Source organism: Plectrocnemia conspersa, unplaced genomic scaffold (genome assembly GCF_051122295.1).
Source record: "Plectrocnemia conspersa isolate PC_06_02 unplaced genomic scaffold, ASM5112229v1 ptg000011l, whole genome shotgun sequence".
Lineage (NCBI taxonomy): Eukaryota > Metazoa > Arthropoda > Insecta > Trichoptera > Polycentropodidae > Plectrocnemia > Plectrocnemia conspersa.
The window spans coordinates 7699622-7722881 of record NW_028277175.1 but is presented as its reverse complement, the minus strand read 5'-3'; the positions used below and the strand labels follow the sequence as shown (position 1 = coordinate 7722881).

At 31.1% G+C, this 23260-nt stretch overlaps 2 protein-coding genes across 4 annotated transcripts in view; both read right to left on the bottom strand.

Moving 5' to 3' along the window:
- Clic (chloride intracellular channel protein 5) overlaps positions 1 to 11358 on the bottom strand; it is a 43955-nt gene extending 32597 nt beyond the window's left edge. Inside the window, exon 1 of the mRNA XM_088197013.1 lies at positions 11167 to 11358. Within this exon, the coding sequence (XP_088053139.1) occupies positions 11167 to 11235 (69 nt within the window). The 5' untranslated portion in view covers positions 11236 to 11358. The remainder of the gene's footprint in view (positions 1 to 11166) is intronic.
- Positions 11359 to 14668: 3310 nt separating this feature from the next.
- LOC148229316 (protein lozenge-like) overlaps positions 14669 to 23260 on the bottom strand; it is an 80566-nt gene continuing 71974 nt past the window's right edge. For all 3 annotated transcript variants that reach the window (XM_088198113.1, XM_088198115.1, XM_088198116.1), the window contains 2 exons: positions 21486 to 21611; positions 14669 to 15893 (listed from right to left, as the gene is read on the bottom strand). In XM_088198113.1, coding sequence (XP_088054239.1) covers positions 15280 to 15893; positions 21486 to 21611 — 740 coding nt within the window. In that variant the 3' untranslated portion in view covers positions 14669 to 15279. The remainder of the gene's footprint in view (positions 15894 to 21485; positions 21612 to 23260) is intronic.

The window sequence follows — 23260 nt, the reverse complement described above, 5'->3', positions numbered from 1 at the left end:
TCATATAATGGGAATGATAAAAATAATAACTTCAAAATCTGAAGTTATATTCGATGACCGCATAAAGAAATTTACAACAAAACCAAGTGCAAAGGAGTTAGCAGCACTATCACATATACCCCTTCTAGTGTATGAAAATCATGTCGTACCCGGATTGAGCAAAAGATTTAAGTTCAAAATTTTAATGATGTACAAGAACTAACTGAACAAATATTTAATGTAGTTGATTTGTTGTGGATGTACGGAAAGTGGAAAAAGATCTCACCGTTGCCAGGGTGGAATGGATTTATTGAACAACTTACAAAAAACAATGGGAACTTTGTAACTTCTTGGATTCTGTTTCTTACTTTTATTCATCATGCTGCGAGTAATATGGACACAATTTACACCACATTACAGTGTGCTATAAACACTGCCAAGAAACATGAACAAAGAACATGCTTAATAACTTTTGATCAGCCGTTGTACATAAAAGCACGTGAAATCGTAGCAGCTTCAGATGCTAACTCAGACTTGTCCAGAGTAGTTGTGAAACTAGGAGGCTTTCATATCCTTATGTCTTTTATTGGATGCATAGGGTATATAATGAATGGAAGCGGAATCAAGAAAGCTCTTAGTACAATTCATGCTTCGAATTCTGTCGACAAAATGTTGGTTGGTCACGCTTTTGCAAGAAGTATCAGAGGCCATACGCTATTACTTTTTGCATTATCGATGATAATTTTTGAAGATATGGAGATTGAAAGTTATAATGCTTTAGATGGGTTCATTCAGCAGATAACAATTTGCGATGTTTCCTATGAAACGTTATGCTATAAACGGATGCGCGCTTCCCACTCCCCGCGCTATATCTCGAAAACCATTAACCATACGAAGAAATAAATTAAAACAAACTTGTAGAAAATTTTATTTTCTATAAGTTTTGTGAAACATGTAATGACATGCGACGCAAAGGAACCGAGATATTTGCAAAAAAATGATTTATATGACCTTTGACCTTTAATATCTTGATTAGCAGACACGATATCTTATGAGACTTTTCACCCTATCTTTAGAACGCCAAAAAAAAAGTCTGTGCAAAATTTCAGCTTGTTATCTTTCATTCCGAGGTTAAGCCCTTATTTGACTGGACTAAATAGTAATATAAATTATATATAAACGGGCAAGCATATTTGGCATTCGAATATTCAGATTAGAGTAATTTATGTATTGTAAATCTTCGTTACATTTACATTTATTGTAAATCTTCGTTAGCAGAATGTGTTACAACTAAGTCAACACAATCAACAACTACTAAGTAAAAAGTGAGATACCAGACTGAAAGCAAAATCTGTAAATCAGTGACAATTTATTTATTTATTTTATTAATTATAGACTTTTAATACAGCTTACAATCAACGTAAGTCACTAGGCACAACCTAGCCCGATTTTATTTTAAATATTCATTTTGAGATTAGGAAAATCTAGGAAAACACTAAAAGCACTAGGGTGCTTATGGTGCAAATATTTATATTTTTAATATACAGATAAATATACAGATTTAAAAAAAATTGTCCTATAGATTTGCCAGTCAGATGAAATTAATGTAGCCTTTTTCAAAATGCAAGGAGAATATGACAAAGAAAACACAATGACTTCTTACTAAAATTAAAAAAAAAATATGATGTAATATTTATTTTTCAAGACATCTATTAATGTGAAAGCTGCTGATGTTTATCTTAAATAAGAACATCAAAATGTTGTGTGGTATTTTATAAGACAGAACGCACGTAATGTTAGAAATCCAATCGATTATGAGATATAATTTTCATTGTTACAAGTGTTGAAAACGTTTGAATAAAAACTTCTGCAGCTTGCTTTGAAATACAAGGAAAGGCTACAGGTAACACCAGAGTTTTTAATTTAAATTGCAATTGAAGTATTTTTCTAGTTAAGTAAATAGTTCTAAGCAGCTTGAATTTTTAAAATTTATTTTTAGTAGTCCAGTGGAATTTCTTTGTAACGAATACCGAAATAATGAAATTCCCGGTATAATGAATCTTCAATTTGTCCACGAAAAATTTTCATTGTAACGACGACTGATCTCAGTATAACGAAATATTTTAATCAGAATTTAAAAAAACGCTTTTAGACCTATTAAAAGTCAGCCAAGTTCTATGTGATAAAGAAGCATTTCATAATTTGCTCTGATTCCATGACCAAGTGTTTTAAAGATACGGAGAACTGCTTTTGATAACATTTGTTTTATTTAACTTACAAGAAATAATTTAATTACGAATTCATATATGTAATTATTTGAATAGCACAACGCGTATGATAATATTATACAATTATTTGTGTTAAAACTAGATTATGTTTAACACAATCTAAATAAATTAGCGAATAATGTATAATCCACCTCCCAGACTATTTGGCAATAAAATAGAAGTAAGAAATCTTTCATTTTTAGCATTCGGCGTGAAAACAGCACGCACGATTTACATTTGTTTGATTACTACAATTCACACCTTTATATGTGTAAGCAATTTCAATCTGACAATAAAACACCAACCCCACTCAGAAAGGTACTATTTCTCTAAATGTCGTGACTCGTTTCATTCCAACAGTTCGGACAGGAGCACTTCCTACATTTTCGTAACCTAGCAGTACAGCAAATGATAATGAGCCGAGATAAATCGACGTCGTTATTGCATATGAAGAGAATAATAAAAAAAAGTGCGACATCAGTCACGGTCGCTGAGGTCGCAAGGGGCAAGAAGAAGTACAGAATAGATTATCGTCACCGTTACATTCGGCGAAGATGATTTTTTACATAAGACGACGAATCGGACTCGTCGGGCATGGGAATCGCGTCTGAAAAGAAACTGAACTTACGTAAGTCGAATTCACAGCGATCTGACACAGTTTCCCGGCGTTTCTTGCCTATCGAGAAAAAGTCGTCATCGTCGCTGAAGAATTTCAATCGAGCGTCTTTTTCGCATCGCTCTTACGCAATGGCATTGTGTCACGTTTATAATCATCGGATAATTTTTAATTAAAAAAGGATGTATAATATATATATGTATGCATAGGTAACTCGTTTGTTTGCGCTACGCCGGAGCAAACACACGACGGTGAATGTGGACAATAGCATCCGTCAAAAAACGTGACCGATGAAGCACGAGCAAAGGGACAGTGCAGCAGTCATTTGTCCATAAAACCGAATGACCGTGAGTGAAAATACCCAGTGGCCGCTGCGAGTTGTGCAAACTATTGTCGTGCGGCAACAATGCAGCTCTCCGTCGTTGGAATGATTCACGGTGGAAAAAGAGTGGCTATAAATACATTCAAGTTTACACTTATTGGGTTTTATAGAATTCCAATATCAGCGTTTCCTGTTTGTCCACGATAGATACTGACATAATTGTCAATTATCTACGCAATAAAATACCTTACATTCATACAATTTAATGATTCTGAATAGACATCAACGAGCGTAAGAGCGAAACCTGACGTCAGATATATTTTTTACACAATGTATCTATGCATTATATACTTTTTGCGCGAAGAGTGATTGAACTGAGTTTCGTTGCGTCAATAACGGTTTAAGAGAAACACTAAATTTATGCTAATTGTCTACTATGTAACATCACATAATTCCTAACTGGCGTTTATGAAAACTTTTCAATTTCAACAAAAATATGTACTTTACTAATAAATAATGTCTTGCTGCGAAAATATACTTCTATAAGCATAAGGGATGAAAAGTATTATAATGTTTTAAAAATAACTGTCTTTTCTTCTTGATGTTTTCAAATATGTTTACATTGGATTGTTGCAAAAACATTGAAATACATATAAGCCATTTTTTGTAAGTGGCAAAAGTCCATTTTTGAAAAAAAATAGTTAATTATAGTTTTAGTTAGATAATTATATCCTCTTTTTATATTTATAATCACACAGTCAATGTTGAACAATATCCTCATAAATGAATCAAAATGAACTGTAAATTGTTATCGCAGGAATTCCATTCGTAATAATCATAATTGATGAGTTGCTTTTCATACTTCATATTCACCATAATTACTTCACTATTATGCCAAGTGTAAAGGAGAAATAAGATTAAAATATGAATACGTTATCTTAAGTAATTTACTAATTCATTATAATATAACTGCAATTATTTCTTAAAAACTCGATTAATAATTTTTTATGTCTTCATTTTTATAATTATTTTTTTCATTAAAAAAATACATTTTAGAAAGCCAACTTCAATTAAAACATAAATTTAAAATTGCTATTATTAAAGTGGTATAAGTTCATTTAAAACTAAAAAAATGTTAATTTTCTTTAGCAATTTTATTAATTATTAGTCTAGTTTTAAAAACATTACGAATTGATTAACGTTTGCCAATATTTTAGGTTGATACAAACGCTAACCCTAAAATGGACTTATACCACTTTCAAAATAACGGCTCATATGTATATTGTATTACCTATATAGCTATAGAACCACTTAAAAATGTTTTGTATTATAGAACAACAGTATTGATACGCTCATCCTTCGATTAAGCGGTAGATACGTTCCAGAAAATATCGCGTGTAAAAGAAAACGATCCAATAGTATTTCTTTAGCAAAATCTTCAGCGACATGCATGCACTTCAAAAATAATTAAGGATCCACTGCATGGGCAGTGGGGAGGTTCCAGATGTAGGGCAACGCAAGAAGTTGGAGTAAGACATTATTAACCCATACGTGTGTAACCAAATATGTTTGATTTGGAATATTAAAAAAAAGCTCCATGTAACAAAAATAAAAAAGGAAAAGTAAAATATTAAAAAAAACATACTTCGGTGATCATTAAAAATAAAATAATTTTAAACAAACAATACGCCAATAATTCGCCTCGGCTTAGTTTGTAATTTCTCAAGCGCGCAACTCGAACAACCTTCCGAAAGTTTCAATTGACCATACCCAACGGATAGAAACAGCAAATAGTTAAAAAATTTAAAGCGTGTCGCCCGTGCCTTCCTTCCTTGATTTCGAAAGTTTTCTGCTGGAGTTGGAAAAAAAGAGCAATCAAAAAATTATCTCCGCATAACTATTACGCGAGAGCGACCTCGCGACCCCTACTACTCACTCAACGCCGGCCGGTCCGGTTATCGAATATTCCGAAAACTTGCAGAAAGAAGTGTACCGCAACTACATGCAAACAAATGCGACTCTGACTGAAGAGAGGTCGTCAGCCTCGCTTTTCTACATTTGGAACCGCAAACGTTGATTAGCGCTGAGAGTATCCGTTCTGGAAGAGCAGCAGATCGCTTTTTTAGAATACTATTAACGATATAATATTGGCAAAAGTATGCGCAAGGGCGTGGCTCGATTTTCAAATTTAAGGTTTTCGGTCGTGGGTTTGAATATTCATTGTCATGTTTTATTAATTACTGTGGCTTCGGGGAGGAGATTGGTTTCGCCAAGGTCGCATTGTGCGGGCACATGGCTGCGCTGCGACTGGAGAAGAACAAGTGATGTCATAGTTAAATAAACAAACATCACGGTTTCTAGCCAAGGAATGCGAGAGATTCAGACTCTCGTTGCGCATTGCGGTGCGCCGCCCCCGACGATTGTACAACATAATCTGAGGTTGTATTCTAAGTGAGTGCTAATATCTTGAAATAAGGACGCACCAGACCGAAATAAGTTCTACGGAAAAACAACTAAAGATAATATAAACTTTTCCTCTTTTTTTGTAATAGTCAACTTTTGTTATTTGTAAAAAAATGATATTCATATGAAGTAATGCAATTTAGATCCAATTGTATATTATAATAACTACTCCACAGTGGGAAGAATCCTAAACCAAAAACGAGTAGAATAATCTACGTATCTTTCCTGATATGGGCTACTCCTAATAAGATTGAGAAAATGATCGATTATTAATATTATTATCGTGTGGTGTTTCTGATTGAATTTCATTTTTTTAAACGAAGCTTAGTTTATTTACGAATACAATTTTGTAATGAAAGCAACACGCTAAATAAGAATATTTTAGACTATAGGATGCTTCAGAGTTAAATAACATTTTTTTATTATTATGTGATATATTGATTTATACAGTAATCCCAAAAGAGAGGAGGAAGGCGGACCGCCCCAGGCGGTACTAACTTAGAGGCGGCATTTTCGCGATGTAAGGACCGTTCGTGTAGTCTGGTTATTATACTGAATGCGCTAAAAATATGTAGATATATATCCACGAGTAGCTAAGTTGAACATGTAAAAACAATAAACAACCGATTAAAAAAACATCCGTCTGAAAATTAGTCATAATAAGTCAAATAAGTCAAAATTACAACAGATGTTCCCCGTGGTTTGTTCTAGTCGAGCACGTGCTAAATTAATGAGATGCCTTTTACATAGTTAATCAAACTTGAAATGTTCTAGTCTTCCAACTACACGCACCCAAATAGCACGTCCCTAATTTACCGTGTTATTGAGGGGTTTACTGTACTGCTGTGGAGAATCAAACCCGGTATTTATCTGGATGGTTACCACAAAATTCAAGAACAAATAGAGACCGATTCTGATGTGGTTTTCTCTCGAGATGGACAGACGTTACATTTTATATATTTGTTTATATAATAAATGTGGTCTGGATTGCTCAAAAGATTGCTGAAAATCAGTTTGCAAATTGAACTGAAATTTTTATAGCAGTTTTATTTGTTTCAACACAAGTCGATTTTATTTTATTGATTTATTGAGTAAATATAAATGGAAAGTACATGTCCATTTTCAGTCAACTAATATGATAACGATCAGGTATAAGACCTGACTATACAAACACTTTACTTGTGTTTTTGTTGCAGTTTTTATCTTTGCAATCAGAAGTAGGATCTGTATGAAATCTAATATTTTTAATGGTAAATTAAACACATTTACTAATATAAAAGCTTATTAGCCATTCATATTTAAGTGTTAACTATTGGTAAAGTAATACCCAATAACAATATCGTGCGTATGGTAATTGCACAACACGACCTTGTGTCGAATGCATTCGTACACCGCCAATCGTCTGTCAAAAAGTGACACAGACACGACAATTGTAAGTAATTTTCGCTTGGAATTCGCCATTATCACATTTTCTTCAAAGAAAAATCTCACGTCATTCGCCTGAAATTACATACATATATGTATATATGACAATATACAATATACTTTTCTACGCGTTATCGTGTCACACAATCGCTATGCGCTAATGACAAGTGCTAATCCTCGATATTTTAGACCGAAACAATAGTTATCAGCTAATACGCAAAAAGCGAGAAATCACGTGGTGTGTTTTTTTAGTTTTTTTCATTACTCATTGTAATTTTGTATGTTATATTGATAAGATAGATGATAGGCGATGTTTGTAGCTGAGATATTTAGTTTAAATATATTAAAGAATGTGAGAAATTAGACTTAGAACATCTTATTACATATCAACATGATTAATGTTTGCAAAACATGCGGGTTTTCAAATCCAGCGATCCCTAAGAAACGAATAAGTGTTTTTTATTTATTATTTTTATAACTATAGATTACTATCGACAAGACACGAAGCATGTTATTATAACTCTCGCTTTATAATTTATTGTTAGACGAGACATGTGTGACAGTGTGCTGAAACGAGGACTTTTATGGATATTCTTTATATATATTTATGACACATAATCTTACAAGGTTGATACAAAGTTGGAGTGACTGGATTTATTAAAACATACAATAATAATCATTTAAGAAATATAGTGCATGTATTGAATATTATGTAACACATATAACAATATCTATCAGATAAAGTTTCGTGTGATCTTTAAAATAAATACAGAACTTAGCTATTTCACAAATGTTGTTTTTGAATTAGGAAATACTTGAATTATTTTACCAGAAAAATAGTTCGTTATAAAATATGGATTTTTCTGTGCGACCGCATGTACCGTATAAGCCAGACGTGATATAAATATGTCAATCATGTAGTCAGATTACGAAAAAATACTCAATTCACTAAAGCTTCAATAACAATTAAAAAATGCATAAAGCAAGAAAGGACCAGATAAGCCATCTACATGTTTTGTAATTGAAAATCGCTGGTGAGGGTCTGTGGTGACCACGTGTGTCACGCCAAACCGCTTCCAGGAAATTGTTCAAATGCCCTCACTTACACTACATAAAAGTTTTACGGAATGATTCAGAAGCAGTTTTCTTTTTAAAAATGACACTAAAGATAAAAATACATGTATAGTAAGTAGCACATCCATTTTTTGATTTCCTTAACATTTCAATCATAATCCATTAATTACGTTTGTCAATAGTAAACATACTCTTGTATCTTAATTTATTAATATTATTATGTTTTAATACTACATACAAATAAAATAAGGTGCAAATTTTTTTCACGTAGATTAATAGTAGTATAATTTGAACATTGATCATTAACAAAAATGTATTTTGATAATGAAAAAAATCAATTGATAATGTATTTCTTCACGAGAAAAGATATATCTGTTTTACATATAATATAATAATCTTATCTCATGATTTTTATGTGACTAGAATTTTAAATTCTGCATTTTTTCTACTGAAATCTTTAAAGTATCTATCTGTTGAGTGTGATAATTTAAATTACTTATTTTTATAGATTAATATCTAATATAGATTAATCCAGATAGCGAAGTAAACCTAATGACTTTTATTGTATTTTTGACACATTTTAGCAATAACTGTTTTTCGTAAGTATTAGTAATAAAAAAACACGTTTCGAAACTTTTCCTATCTTTTTTACAAGATTACTAAAAATATTTATACAAATAAAAATAAATATCGTTTTTTGTATCGACAATCTTTTAAAATTACTTGGAATACTTTCCGCTCTGATATAAATTCTATTAAATTTTCAAAATTATTGTAAAATATAATATTCTAGTCATCTGAAAAAAATCAGATTGTATTTTGATTCTAGAAAAATGCTGCAAAATATGTTTTAAAAGTAAGAAAAACTAATCATGCGTATGCTTGTTTCATGTGTCAGGCAGATATTTTGCATATTCCCCGTGATAGGCAATAATACATAAACTTTTGCATTAAGCTATAAATACATAAAAAGGATACTTGTTAATTAGCACGGCGCAACGCTCAAAAACCACCAGTTTTACTCCCCACTACGTTATCCGTGACGCTCACGTGTGTGACGTCCATTTGCTGTTCAAACCCAAACCTAAACTAATATAATGGTATAATTGTCAATTTGTTTAGCTTAGGTTTGGGTTTGAACAGCTCGGTAGCGCAGTGGTGATTTATTTCCATTCCATATAATAAATTCATAAACGCGCGAACGCTGTGGTCTCATTGCAGGCGCGCATGCGCACAACAGTGAGACTACGGCGTGAATGTTACACAATGAGGAGTAAAACTAGTGGTTTTAATTTATCTAAAGAAAATATGTACGTAAATGTAAAAACAAAGCTTTTTAGATTGAGGACCATGAATAACGATTTACACGTTTAGGTTTTGAGCGACTGATACAGGCTGGTCAAATAATTGTCTCAAAATCAGTTAGGTATTACTAAATCTTTATACAGTAATATATTGATAGAAGTATCGCTGAGTAACTAATGAAATAAAATACTGGAAATTTTATCATATTAAATGACTTCAAAAAATAGAAAATATATTAGGCATGCCTCTGGACTGTAATGGTAAAACCATTTTGGGCATGACATACATGCCTTTGGACTTCTAAAGGTTAAAAGTTGTATATTGCGTCAATGATCGATAAATAAAAGAAGTAGTAATAAGATACTCAAAAATTAAGACTAGTTAAATATGTATTTACTAAGTTAGTTTCTGAGGGCAATGAGGTTAAAAATTCAGAGGATCGTTTAAAAATATATTAGGCGGTCGGAAAGGAATAGCGCCGATTCTGACTGTGCGCATGATACTTTTGATACTACATACATGCTTACATATCAGCGTTTCTGCGTACAAAATATATTTATTTTATAATAGCCAAAGTTAAAAAAATACATTATTTGTGCATTCATACATATATTAAAAAATTAACTGTCGAAATTATGAGAAAAAATTAACTTTGATTTTAAAATAATATTCTTGCGAATATATGACAGATATATGACAGTTATGAGTTCGCAGAATAATTAAATTACAATTAAAAATAATAGTAAACAATAGTAATAACGCACTGTTTCAATTTTTCACTCCAAAAATGTCTATAATCTAATATGGGGATATATAATTTCATATGTGGCTCGCGGAGTTATGATGCATTTCCAAAGTGGCCCGCAAGATCATTTGGGTTGGCTACCCCTGCGTTAGACGATGATTTTGTGCACTGATTGTTGAAAATAAAAATTGTGTATGTGCAATGCTAAAATAATATTTTTGGTTTTAGTTCAAGTTTCGCAATCAAAAAGTTAATTTTGCCTATTCCGCATATTAGGCAATCATACATCGAGCATAAAAGTACACATTCTTTAGTTATAAAACAAATATATGTAAACGCATGACCTTATCAAGGTCAGGATTTTCAGTTGCAGATTTATCTATCATTTTTTATTTGTACATATATTTAAAAATCACCAGGGTTAGCCTTAACAATTTGATTAGCGAGCAGGTGAAAAATATAGATAATAAATTATGTCATGTGACACAGTGGTCATAGTCGAAGAAGGAAAAAGAAGAAGACTGCGAAGAAGAAGAAACGTTAAACAACAGGTGTTGCGGGCGGCGGTCGCGGATCGCCAACCTTTTCGCGCGGCTCGCATTTACATACGTTTCGAAACATATGGCCGGTTGATTGTTTACAACCGAAAAACGACCAACGAACTATAGCGGGATAGCGCTGACAGAAATCGCCAACCAGTCGGACGGACCGATCGTTTCGAAAACAAAATGGATGACATCAGTCATAACGATGCATTTAACGGCCATGTATAAATGAATAACATCGAACAAATTATTTAATTCAAAACAATGAATGCGCTCGCGTGCCGAAGGTTAAAACGACTGCCAGGCGTCGTCTGACGCCTTCGATTCGATTTGTGCAATTCGGCGCATGTTCACAACAAACTTTTGTAAAACTGCGCCCAAGTAAAGTTTCGGTAATAACGGAGCGTCTCTCTTTGAAAACTTACCTTGATGATGAGTTCGATCTCTGGCACGTCAGCGTTGGCGTTGCCGTTTTCGGCTATTTCGTCCGACATGTTGGTCGCTTTCGTTGACAACAAAAGACGATTTACAAAGACAACACTATAAGTCTCGATAGACACACACTCGCGACACTAAGAGAACAGCCGACCAGTCCGAACGCCTGCACTTCGTCAACTGATCAGGGGTGTGCTGTGGCGCGGCGAAAGACGTTGCGCAATTACGAGCGAGACTCGATGTAACGAGCGATAATTTTTATCTTAATTATTATCAAAATATTTGATATCGCTGTATAATACTATAAATAGTATTTATTTGTATGATAAATCAAGTTATCAAAAAAAAGAAAACTTGTAGCAAATAAAATCGAAAATATTAGTCAAATTTTATAATGATAGTGCCATATTATTACTTATCGTATTTTATTTTATTTCTACAAATATTCAGAATAACTAAACGTATATTTTTTTTAAATAAGTCTAGTTTTACAGATCGTATCTGTATTTGTTTCCTAGCATCTTTTAGCTAGAAGTTTTTGCATCTAATGCATTATATTCTCGGCGAAAAGATTTTTTTGAAGTTACTAAAGGGTGGTGTCGACAATTCACTGATGCCCAGTTAGTTTGAGTTACGAGCTATAAATTCGCGATTGTGTACCTTATTCTTAATTATTACGGCTAAGATGCAAGCTCTCGAAAACGTTTCTTTAACGCGTTCACTTTGTCAATGAGCTGGTCAGATATAAAAATGTTTTCAACGAAAGCTAGTAAGAATTGGAATAGTTTATTTGTAATGAAGCACGTCTTTTTTACGTGTGCGCCAATATCATTTTTTACCTTTTTTTATACACACTATTTTCCTGCGCATCTGTAATAATAATATGTTTTTATACATTTGGTGAAAGTTTGCCGCTGCAAAAGATTTATTTAAAGTTCAAATGTATACATAAATACAAAATTTATGTTACGGAAGCAACCAGTAGATTATTTTTTCTTCGCGCCGCCAAACGACATTGTCACCATGCGACCACCGCCGCGGCATTGTCAGCGTGCCATGTAGCTTCATTAGGTTAGGTTAGGTAAGATGAGTTTACTCGTTAGCCGACTAACACATAAATATTTGTAGCATATGAGATTATATGATAAATATTTTATCAAATGGCCATCATGGTGTATAAAGAAAACCTGACAAGTCATAATTGTCAGATTTCCTGGACATCTATCTAGCACGAACTATTAACTAGTATTAAGTCCAATGGTAAAATGAGCTCAAGCAGTAGCATAGCTAGGTGGAAGGTCCTTGGGCCCACGCCCTCCTTCCACGGTCGCATCAGGCTCAGGAGTATCGGCCCATGAGCAACCGGACATTACCTAGCCTGGCTTTCGCGCCTGCATACTGCGCATACAGGCGCTAGACCAGGCCTCCTTCTTAGGTCGTCACGAGAATGACCTGGGCGGGTAGACCGTCGCGATTTAGCTGCTGATGGTCTCCGGCATAGCATAGCGAGGTGATGGAATATGTGTCACATCCGACAGATCTGCACGTCGCGGGTGCCTGGCGGACAAATCCGATCGTGGGTGGTGAGAAAAGACACAGATTTGTCTGTCCGCTGTCCGTGCTCAAAACGAACGGATCGGACACGGACAGGGAGATCCGAGCACCCGCACCCGATGGTTAGGGTTATTTTTTGTTAAAATTTGTCCATTAAATGATTTTATGACCCGGGCCATTTCCGCTCGCCTTTATTAATTTGCGCCAAAGTTGCCGCCATCGGTAAACGTCTAAAATATTTTTTTTTTTGGGATAAGGTTTTATTACTTTATTACACATCGAACACTCAATATTATTACCGTTGACAGTGAGACATCATATATTGTTGCAGTATTTTACGGGGGCCTATTCATATTTATATATAGATAGGTATTACGGCCAAAACTTGGTGGCACACTATTAACACTGGCGTGACGGGTTTTCTCTCGCCTCTCGACCCTCGCCCCGTTTGCGCCCCGTATATTATATTCTACTATGTAAACAACTTCGTATCACAATAAAACGTTACTGCAGCGGCTCAATCTGTGTCTAATTGCCACCCGTCACCATTCCGTTGGCAAAGTTTTTTTAGATGTTTACAATCTAGTAACACGTTGGAAATTTATTACGACGATAAGAAAGATCAGCGGAGGAGGCGCCGCGAGACGTAGTTTTCCCGTTGAGTTCCGCCAAAGGAATGTGTTGCCCTAAGCCGTCGTCACGACAGTGTTATCAGAGTGCCGTTTAAGTCGCTAGAACTAGTTAACACTCGTGATTGATTATGCTGATTTATGATTAATAGATACCTGTCGTTATGCGTATAATATATGCATAGCGACAGGTCGTCCGACAAATTACCAGAATATTTTTTCTAGTAATTTTGATTTTTGTGTCGTAGTTTGGTTGTACAGTGTGCTGTGTAAAAATGTTCTGTCGGCGATAATTCAATTAAGGCGGCTTCCATAAATGATGTCACAGATTTTCGTAGTTTTTTTACCCCCTCCCCTTCTGTGTAATCAGATATAATATTTATCACATATTTTAATTTTGTTTATATAAGTATCATTGGTTTTCGACAATTTAATTAAAAAGTACTAGACGAATATGTAACGAATATGCTAACAAAAATGATTTTTATCGTGATAATTAATGTATGTTACCAATATTTTATATCAAAAATAAATACATATCATATCGTTTTATTTTCTAAATATTGTTTTAATATGTAATATTAAATAATAAAATTGGTTTGAAACTTAACTAAATATTTTTCATTGAATTTTCATTAACTTACAAAAAAATTTATACGTTTTTCAATAGATGTCTCTAATGATATTTATTATTTATATTTATATATTTATTTAGTTGATAATTTCATACTGATTACTTGCTATCATTATTCAGTACTCACATTACTCTATAATAAACGCAACACAAGGTGCAAATTACACATCGGTTTTTCGCATGTACTTTTTGGTTCGTCCAAATTCGCGTTCTTCGAAATTAAACGTTCTGAGAAAAAAATATTATTTTCCTCAAATGAGACAAGAATAACAATATGCGCATCCTTACGCTGAATGCATAGATGTGTTTTGAGTAATAAGCAATTGCGATATACGAATATAATCAGATGGCTATAAAAATATATTACAATCAATTACCAAGAAGCAATTAAACGCTAAACCGTAATTTAGACGGATAATGTGTATTTTTTTGTTTTAGAATTTATGGGTTAAAAATTTTTGATAACAGATTGCGATAAAGGCTTTTCCGGTTAACCGGTCGAGATCGTTTCCTGATTATAACGTATTGGTTCAACGTTACACGCATACTAAAACAAAAACAATATAAGCTACAGCTCCCTTGGGTTTTTTACCGCAAAATAATTCGTTAAAAAATTACTAATGATGCCAAACGTGTGTGTGATATGTATAGTTAAACAATAATGAAATACAATAGTATTTTTTTAATAATCTTTATTTTTCGTACGGATAATATTTGTATATAATACAACCGTATAGTTTCTTTCTTTTAAAAATAAATCTTTAATTCACATATATGTACATGCATATATTTTTATTTATTTTTAATATTACTTTATTTGTACGAGATTGCGTATAAAATATATTCATTTATGTACAAAAGCGAGTGATGATTTTACAATAAGAAAATATTTATACAATAAAAATGGAATGTATTTATAAATCACCCGTATATAAATATTATAAAATAATTAATAATACTATTTAATACATTTAATAGGCAAGAATTATTCTATAGACTGGGCCAATGTTTTGTTATATAAAATCATTTTATTGCTGGAAAAATTCTCTCTACACGAGGACTCCAGCAGGATGGATTAGTGGCCCATCCTTTACTATCGAGTTTTGTGCATTAAATAACAACATGAGAGATTATTTTTTGAGATCATATTACATTATGAACAGACCATTTTTGGTTCGCAATAACTTAAAATTTGTACAATAGACTTAATTTTATTTAAAATATTTGAGCTTCTCTTAACAGTTTTTATATATTATATATTACAATCACAACGTTTTTAAAATTTATCAATAAGGTCTCCAAACACTCGAAGGATCTGTGTTAACGTTCGATACTGGCACGAAACTTCCTCTTTGAGAATCATTATCGTTCTGAACCATTCCCGTGTCACCTTCGGCACCTTCAATTCCTAGCGGTTGTATCGCAGGCATGCCGATTCCGATCTCTATGCTCCCTTTGACTGAAGTACCAGAGCTAATGGTTAAAGGAGCTTCGCTCGCAAAGTATTGGTCTAATTTATCCGTGGATCCATGTAGATGTAGATGGATTTGATTTTGATTGACAGTGGAATATAGATGAGGGTATAAGACCATGGTTGGTGCTGGTGGTGGGTTAATGTAAGGCGTCTGCTGCGGACAGTTGAGATTTGTGTTGTTGTTGACAGATAGATTGTTGTACTGGTAGTTGTTGTAAGAGTTGTATCCGTTCGAAGACCAAGAGTTTGGATAGTGGACGTATCCATTATTAGGATCTGTGTATCTGGGCGTCAGAATGGGGTCCAGTTCGGTCAGGGTTGAACAGGATCCGTGCGTAGGGGTTCTTTCGCCGTAGGGTGGAGCTCCCGGTGGCGACAAGTTAGTGTATTCCGTTGCATGGTGGTTGCAGCTGCTGTCTGGCAGAACTGAAAAATAAAAATAGTTTTTAATTATCTAATTGTTTCTTAGAATTCATATATAATACGAAACGGGAAATGGAGTCCTTTGTTTAAATAATAAATAAGTTTATTGGGTGATGATTAATTTATTTTCTTGAAAAGTGCTTATCGCAATTGACGTTCTTGCAATGTTTTAAATGGCTTTTCCTGTTGTAATAAATTGATAAAGACATAAATATACATATATATGTATATTACGATTAAAATGTATAAAATATTTATGTTAAATTAATAATAATCATATTTTAATCAACGATGAAAGGTTACTACATCCGCAAATGATTCATATCAGTATTATAAAAAAACTAATTAATATTTAAAATTGGAACTAATCACATGGATTATTTATGAACAACTCTAAAATAAAGTACATTTTAAGTTCTATATATCAACAGAAAATTAAAAGATAAAGAAATAATTAAATCACCACAAAAAGTTAGAGTTAAGAATGTTTTGAAAAAGTACATTTTCAATTCATTGCTCAAATAGACTCATATTTATCTAAAAAATTAAGTTTCTATAAAATATTGTATTTTAACTTGTATTTATTAGATCAGCAATTTTATTTGAACTGATTGTATTAATAGAAAGTATATGTCATATTTCAAATAAATCATTATTAATAAAAAATCAATTTATAAATAAATCAATAAATAATAATATAAATAAATTTATAACTGATCATCAAATAATAATATTATACGATGTACGAAACACGACGACAGACAATGAATCTATTTTTTATTTTATCTTTAATAAAAATATTTCTGATTTATTAAAGCGACATTAATTAATAAAATAGCAATAAATAATTTAAGTAAATAATCATTTACGAGCGCTAAGTGCGAATCGTGATTTTAATATAATATAATATTTATTGTAAATTTTCTGTTGCATCATGACAAACGTTATCCCAATGATTTGCAATATGATAAACACAATCAAAAACTAGAAATATTTAGACTGCTTCGAAAGAGTATATTTTTTTTGCTATATTGTATATATATTTTAGAATAGAATATAAATTGGCTTAAAAATAGCTAATATATTTTTTATACATATTCCATCGTAACATGAAAAGCCTTAGCTCTATGCTTTATAACAAGGTAAACACAATCAATAACCAGAAATACTTATCTTTTCATGATAGCTTAATAAAAGTAAATTTTCCGTTGCAACATGACAAGCGTTATCCCAATGCATTACAACGGGCTAAAAATCAACAATTACTTAGTAAGTAGTGAGACATCAAATAAAAATAAAAGTCTGTAAATCAGTGACATGAATATTATTATTATAAGATATTTGTACAGCACATATTCCTCCATGAGATTAGGAAAATCTAGGAGAACCTAAGCTGTGATGATTGGTCAGAATTATAATTATTTAATTATCACTAATTTCGATCTCCCAGATACAATATATATTATAAATTAAAAAAAAAATAGTGGGATTAATATGAGATTGGAACTCAGCTGATATCGTAAGTTAATTATTATTAAATGTATTTCCTGGAAAATTTACTATTTTTTTTTCGATATTACGATACATACTCTATTAATTATATATATACATAATATTTTACTTATTATTTAAATAGTATTAAATTTTATAAAAAAAAAATATTTTATTATTCAATCTTTCAAAATCAATTTGAATATATTTTCATTTGAAAATTACAATATTGCTAAAGATATTCATAATTGTTTATACATATACTCTAGTTGATTTAAGAATGTATTACACACAAGGTACGATGACACAATGGCATAATTATTAAGTGAAGCTATACGATAATTCTTACATTTGTATCTTTTAGAGATACAATAAGAAAAAACCTCATTAAATTAATTTTTATTCATATTGAATAAATGTTGTACTCTATAGCTTACACAGCAAATAAATATATGTTTATTTAAAATAATATTTATAACAAGGAGTGAACAATGAGATTTTTCTGTATTCGATTTCGAATACTATCTACGTTTTACTCATTCACAAATACAATTATACGAATTATTTTCGTCGAACAAAGGCGCAAAGCAGCGCCATTTTAGTCATCCTGACTCAGTGTGTCAGATCCTTGAATCGATTCGCAAATGTGACTGTATGTCGGTATTTCCATTGTAACGTATAATAGCGTAAGTCGGAGATGTTGTCTACATAGATTTGTACGTGCGTGGGAACTCAAAATATTTCGGCGACCATCTCGCCAGCATAACCGTTATTTTTGTGGTTAAATTTAACTCAACAAACTACTATACATTTAATAATGTATACATGTATAAGCTTCTAGGTGTACTTATGTTAAAATTTTTATTGTGTGAATTGTATTAATTATTATAGCAAGTATAATTTTAATAAATATTATATATAGCTACAATGCTTTTAGAAATATATTTATACGTTATAAATATAAAATATACTTTATTCTCTCATTGCAAAATAATATAAATATCAATGCATATATATGTATTTATTGCTTATTTTTCATATAGCAATCGAGGTCGTTGTATTGAGGGACTTCAACGCGTCAAGCACGAAACCTTTGAAGTGAATGAAATTTGAGATTTATTTGACAATAATGAACAACACGCTTCTGGTTTATTATTATTATAAATAAATCGGTTAATATATGATGCATGGAATTTAATAATAACATTTTAATTTTAAAGTAGACTATCACTAGGTTTAATGTGAATAAAAGCAACGTTAAACTTGTATTATTAATAAATAGAATATAGCAGATATAACGTTTTAAAAACGCATTAACTTATTTTTATCGGTTAATGATGAGTCATAATGATTTTAATGATCTCATGGATATTTATTAATTGTAAGCTGTAATAATAGTTTATAAGTGATAAAATATATGTCACTGATTTATAGATTGATTTCAGTTTGGTGTGTTACTATATACTTGGTAGTTGTTGACTGTGTTTATTTGGTTGAAACGCATTGGGCTAACGCCTATCATGTTACAACGGAAGATTTACAATAAATATATAATACCAATAAGGTGAAATTTCGCGTACACAAACGCATTGCGCAAAAACAGATTTATTAGCTACACTTTTTATTATTACCATTGTTTATTATGCGTATGTTATTATTTTTAAAATGACGGTACAAGTTAAAATAAAATTTTGCGTTAAAAATATAATAAAGTACAGTGAATTATTTATTCGAACGAAGGGTTTATGAATAGAACAAATATTTTTAAAAGGGCCGTCTCCAAGATAACGAAAATGACAATCTAGCAATAGTGAAAATGTGAAACAATTTAAGAAAATTGTTTTTAGTATTCGTCAAAATCATAGTAAGAAGCTGCTGAATAACTATATTGTATTGAAAAGAAACAAGTAGCAGCTAAATTTACTGTTGAATTTTTTATTTATTTATTTCATACATTTTTTAATTTTTTACTGGGATTGTATTATATAAATAGAGTTTTAGAAACACTGGCAAGCAATAAATGCGATTTTATAGCTACAAATAAGATATCAGATATACAAATAGCTGAATTTTGAATGCTAAAATAAGTATAGGATACATATTTTTTTCATGACTTTTGGGCTTTATAATTGCCAAAAAATAATTAGGGAATTTTATTAAGATCTTGTATGGTTTATGTACAGTATTTTTTACTGAAAATATTGGTATGAAACGAGTAGCAGAAAAATCTGTTGAATTTTTAAAGAAATACAGCATCATACAGAAATTGCTGAGCCATTCTCGAATAAAGTCACTGAGCCCAGAATTGCTCTAATGATTCATAAATGTTTGGTTATTACATGAAAACAATAATCCAATCGTCTCAATGGAAGTGTTATAAAAAACCAAGACCAAAAAAGCACACCAAGTTTGATCATATGTCAAGGTTTTCATCACTGTTTTCTTTGATTATATTATCATAGTCTACTACGAATTCTTAACATCAATTTGAATAGTCAATAAGTATTGTTTTTCCAAGAAAATGATCAGAATTTTGAATAAATTTTTTTTTGGTATATAGCACCATGATAATGCAAGAGCTCACACTTCACTAATAATACGCAATTTTTTGCCAAAATGCCACAATTAACTTATTTATTATATATATCCGCAGATACAGAGAACATTGAAAGGACGACGTATTGCGATCACATATGATATTATGACAAAATCGCTGTGCTTCTAAATATTCGTAAGGTTATGAAGAATTGTAAAATATAATGTGAATAATAAATATAGGTTAATTCATACAGGTTTCTATGTTAACAGTAAAATGTATCAAGACTATTTATTTTAATTTATATAAAATACTATATGTTTTAAACTTTATACAAATGTGAAATCTCAGTATAGCGAAGCTCACGGGACCGAAGAAAAAAATTCGTTATATTGAATGTAAGGAAGATGATATATTTTTATTTTATTTTTAAAAACCATATTACGACAGCATCAAAATAACCTATTTCAAGATTGACAGTTCGTTTTTTGTCCATTTTTAATGATTTTGTAATTAACACAATAAAATTTATTAAGAAATGTTTGAGGGTCGGCGAAACACTTTGAATGTCGCTTGTGAACAGATCTGGCACACGCCAAGTGTCAAGTTGTAACGTCATTCTAAAAATCGGATCAAAATATTTCGTTATACTGAGATCAGTGTTCGTTACAATGAAAACATTTTGAATGAAAGTTTATATGGGACAATATATGTATTGAATTATGAAGAAACTGAGGACAGTAATTTGAAATATACAGATTAATGAAAAATGCTTTGAAAATGTTGATCTGGAAAACATCGACGAGTGGTTTTATCTTGATACAAATTAACTGAAATTTTTATGCTTGAATGATGTGTATATTATTTATATTATCACTCAAACAGAACAGAGAGTGATACTAAAAATTACCTTAGTTATAAGACGGCACTGACTGGTTTAAAATTTACTGGACCACATCGACTAAAAGGGTTTCGAATATAACGATATAAATTCGTACGGATATTCAAAAATAATTGAGAGATTAGCAAAAGCAAACGAGAATCACAGATTTTCTTAATCAATAAGTATATACATTGATTAAGAAAATATTCTCCCCAGAAATAGCCCGAATAATCAAGAATATTTTAATATATATGCTGTATTTTATTAAACATACATAAATCAAGTTTAATATAATAATTAGTAGTTATTTATTTACTTTGATTTTGAACGCTATATATGACAAGGTCTACATGCTTAACAAGGTGTAATTTTATTGCGGAAACTTTATGAAGTATTTTTTACTCGTTTATTGTTTGATCTTCTCCGAAATGATTAAAAAAAAAACATTATATAACGTCGATGACGAATCCTTTCGTGTTGCGGAAGAGTCCGAAATCGTGGTGGTCCGGACCGGAAACTATCAAAATTTACCTCCTAGCGGAATGGTGGTCATAGGCGAGGTTTCTTGGCGGAAATTGCGAATTCCAGTACAGGAGATTTAACGGTCAAATGTGACAAATTCGATGGATAATAATTATTGAATAAATTTTCAATACTAGCTTTGTGATATAAATAGAATATTTACCTGTGGGTAGGTGCAAGGAAGACGGATGATCTGATGGATCACAGTATGGTTGAATCGGTGATCCATATTGAGTTGCTGATTGTGGCGTATATCCTGACCATTCTGCAGCTCCCATTATGTTAGTTTCTGAAAATAGTAAAAATAGAACATTAAAATTATGCGTTATTATCATATTTTATGTCACATAGGTATATAAAAAATAGTATTGTCGATTAAAATATTTTTTATAGCTTCAATCAAGCTATTTTTTTATTTTGTATTGATAGAGCGTTTTTATTATAAATAGATAATTGCTTTTTATGTAAGAATCTCATGCAGTTTCGGATCATTAGCTCAGTATTTTTAGACTATAATATATATAGTTAATTATTTACAATTTCCTACACATTTAAACATGTTTTTCAAGCTATGTAACGTGTATATCAGAAAGATATTTTTCCCAATGGGAGATAAGTGATAAAAAGACATAAAAACAGCTAGCTAAAATATATTTAGAATTCATAAATAAATGTGGCACCACAATTACTGCATTAGATGTTTTAGAAATATCTAGGAATCGTTTGAAGTTGAAGCAATGGATATTTCGTTCAAGTACAATATGTGACTGATATTAGAAAACCGAAAAACGAAAAACGAACGATATGGATGATTAACGTTTTAACTCTAGTACATAGAATACTAATAGTTAAATATAAAGTAAAAAGGAATGATTTAAGTTATTGATATTTTTATTAATATTATTTGAGGTAATCAATCCACAGGAGAGGCTTATAAAATATGTGTAAAATATATTATTTGCGTTATGAATGGATGTTAATATCGCTTTAAATTCGACAGCTAAATTAATATTTTCAAGTTTTGAAGATATTAAATTGCGCGTTAAAAAAAGTTACGTTGATCCAGAAATCTTTATAAATTTCATTTTTCTGTATAAATTTCATGACGCCAGAGCTCACAGTATGAAAGTTTAGCATTCAAAATATTTGTGAGCAACATTCTCGTTAATTTATTTTAGAAAATTTATTAGTTAGCATAAAAAATATTTACACTGCACGGCCAATTTAACCATATCATTTATATTTTTACATAACTAAAAAAAAACTAATTTAGGGAAAAGAGCAATTTATTAGCAAGCGTTGCAAATTTACATCTTCATACAGTCAATTTTCAATTTTCATCAAATTTTTATAGAAATATAAATTTCTGATTATTATGATATATCATGCATTTTACATATTCTTCAAGTTAAATAACAGAAATAAAATAATAGTATAAGAATGTTTTATTTATATTTTAAAAATAGTATAGCATTAAATAATTAAAGACTTGAAATATCTACAAAATTTTATTTTAATTATTTATGCTGCGGAAAATACTCATTTAGTTGCTGTTGATGTGGGATTAGTGGCGTGCGGTGACTTTTGAAACAGGGCATGCGGTAAGAGGGGGGGGGCTCAAAAAGTATATTTTAAAATTTATTTTCTATATTAGATAAACATATTAGGAAATTTATTTTTTGAAAATTAATTTTATTTCACGCTTTTTCTTACAAAAGTTATCAATAACCGCATTATATAATATATTGTCTTTCATTAATTTGTCTAAAAGTTTTTTTTGATTAATACTAATGCAAGAGCTAACAATCTATTCTCATTTTGACTATATACTAGTGAATGTATTTATTATTTTCATTGTAGAAAATGGTTTTTCTACAGAAGCACTTGACGCCGGTATGGTAAAAATAAATTTTAATAAATTTAATACTTCCGTTCAAA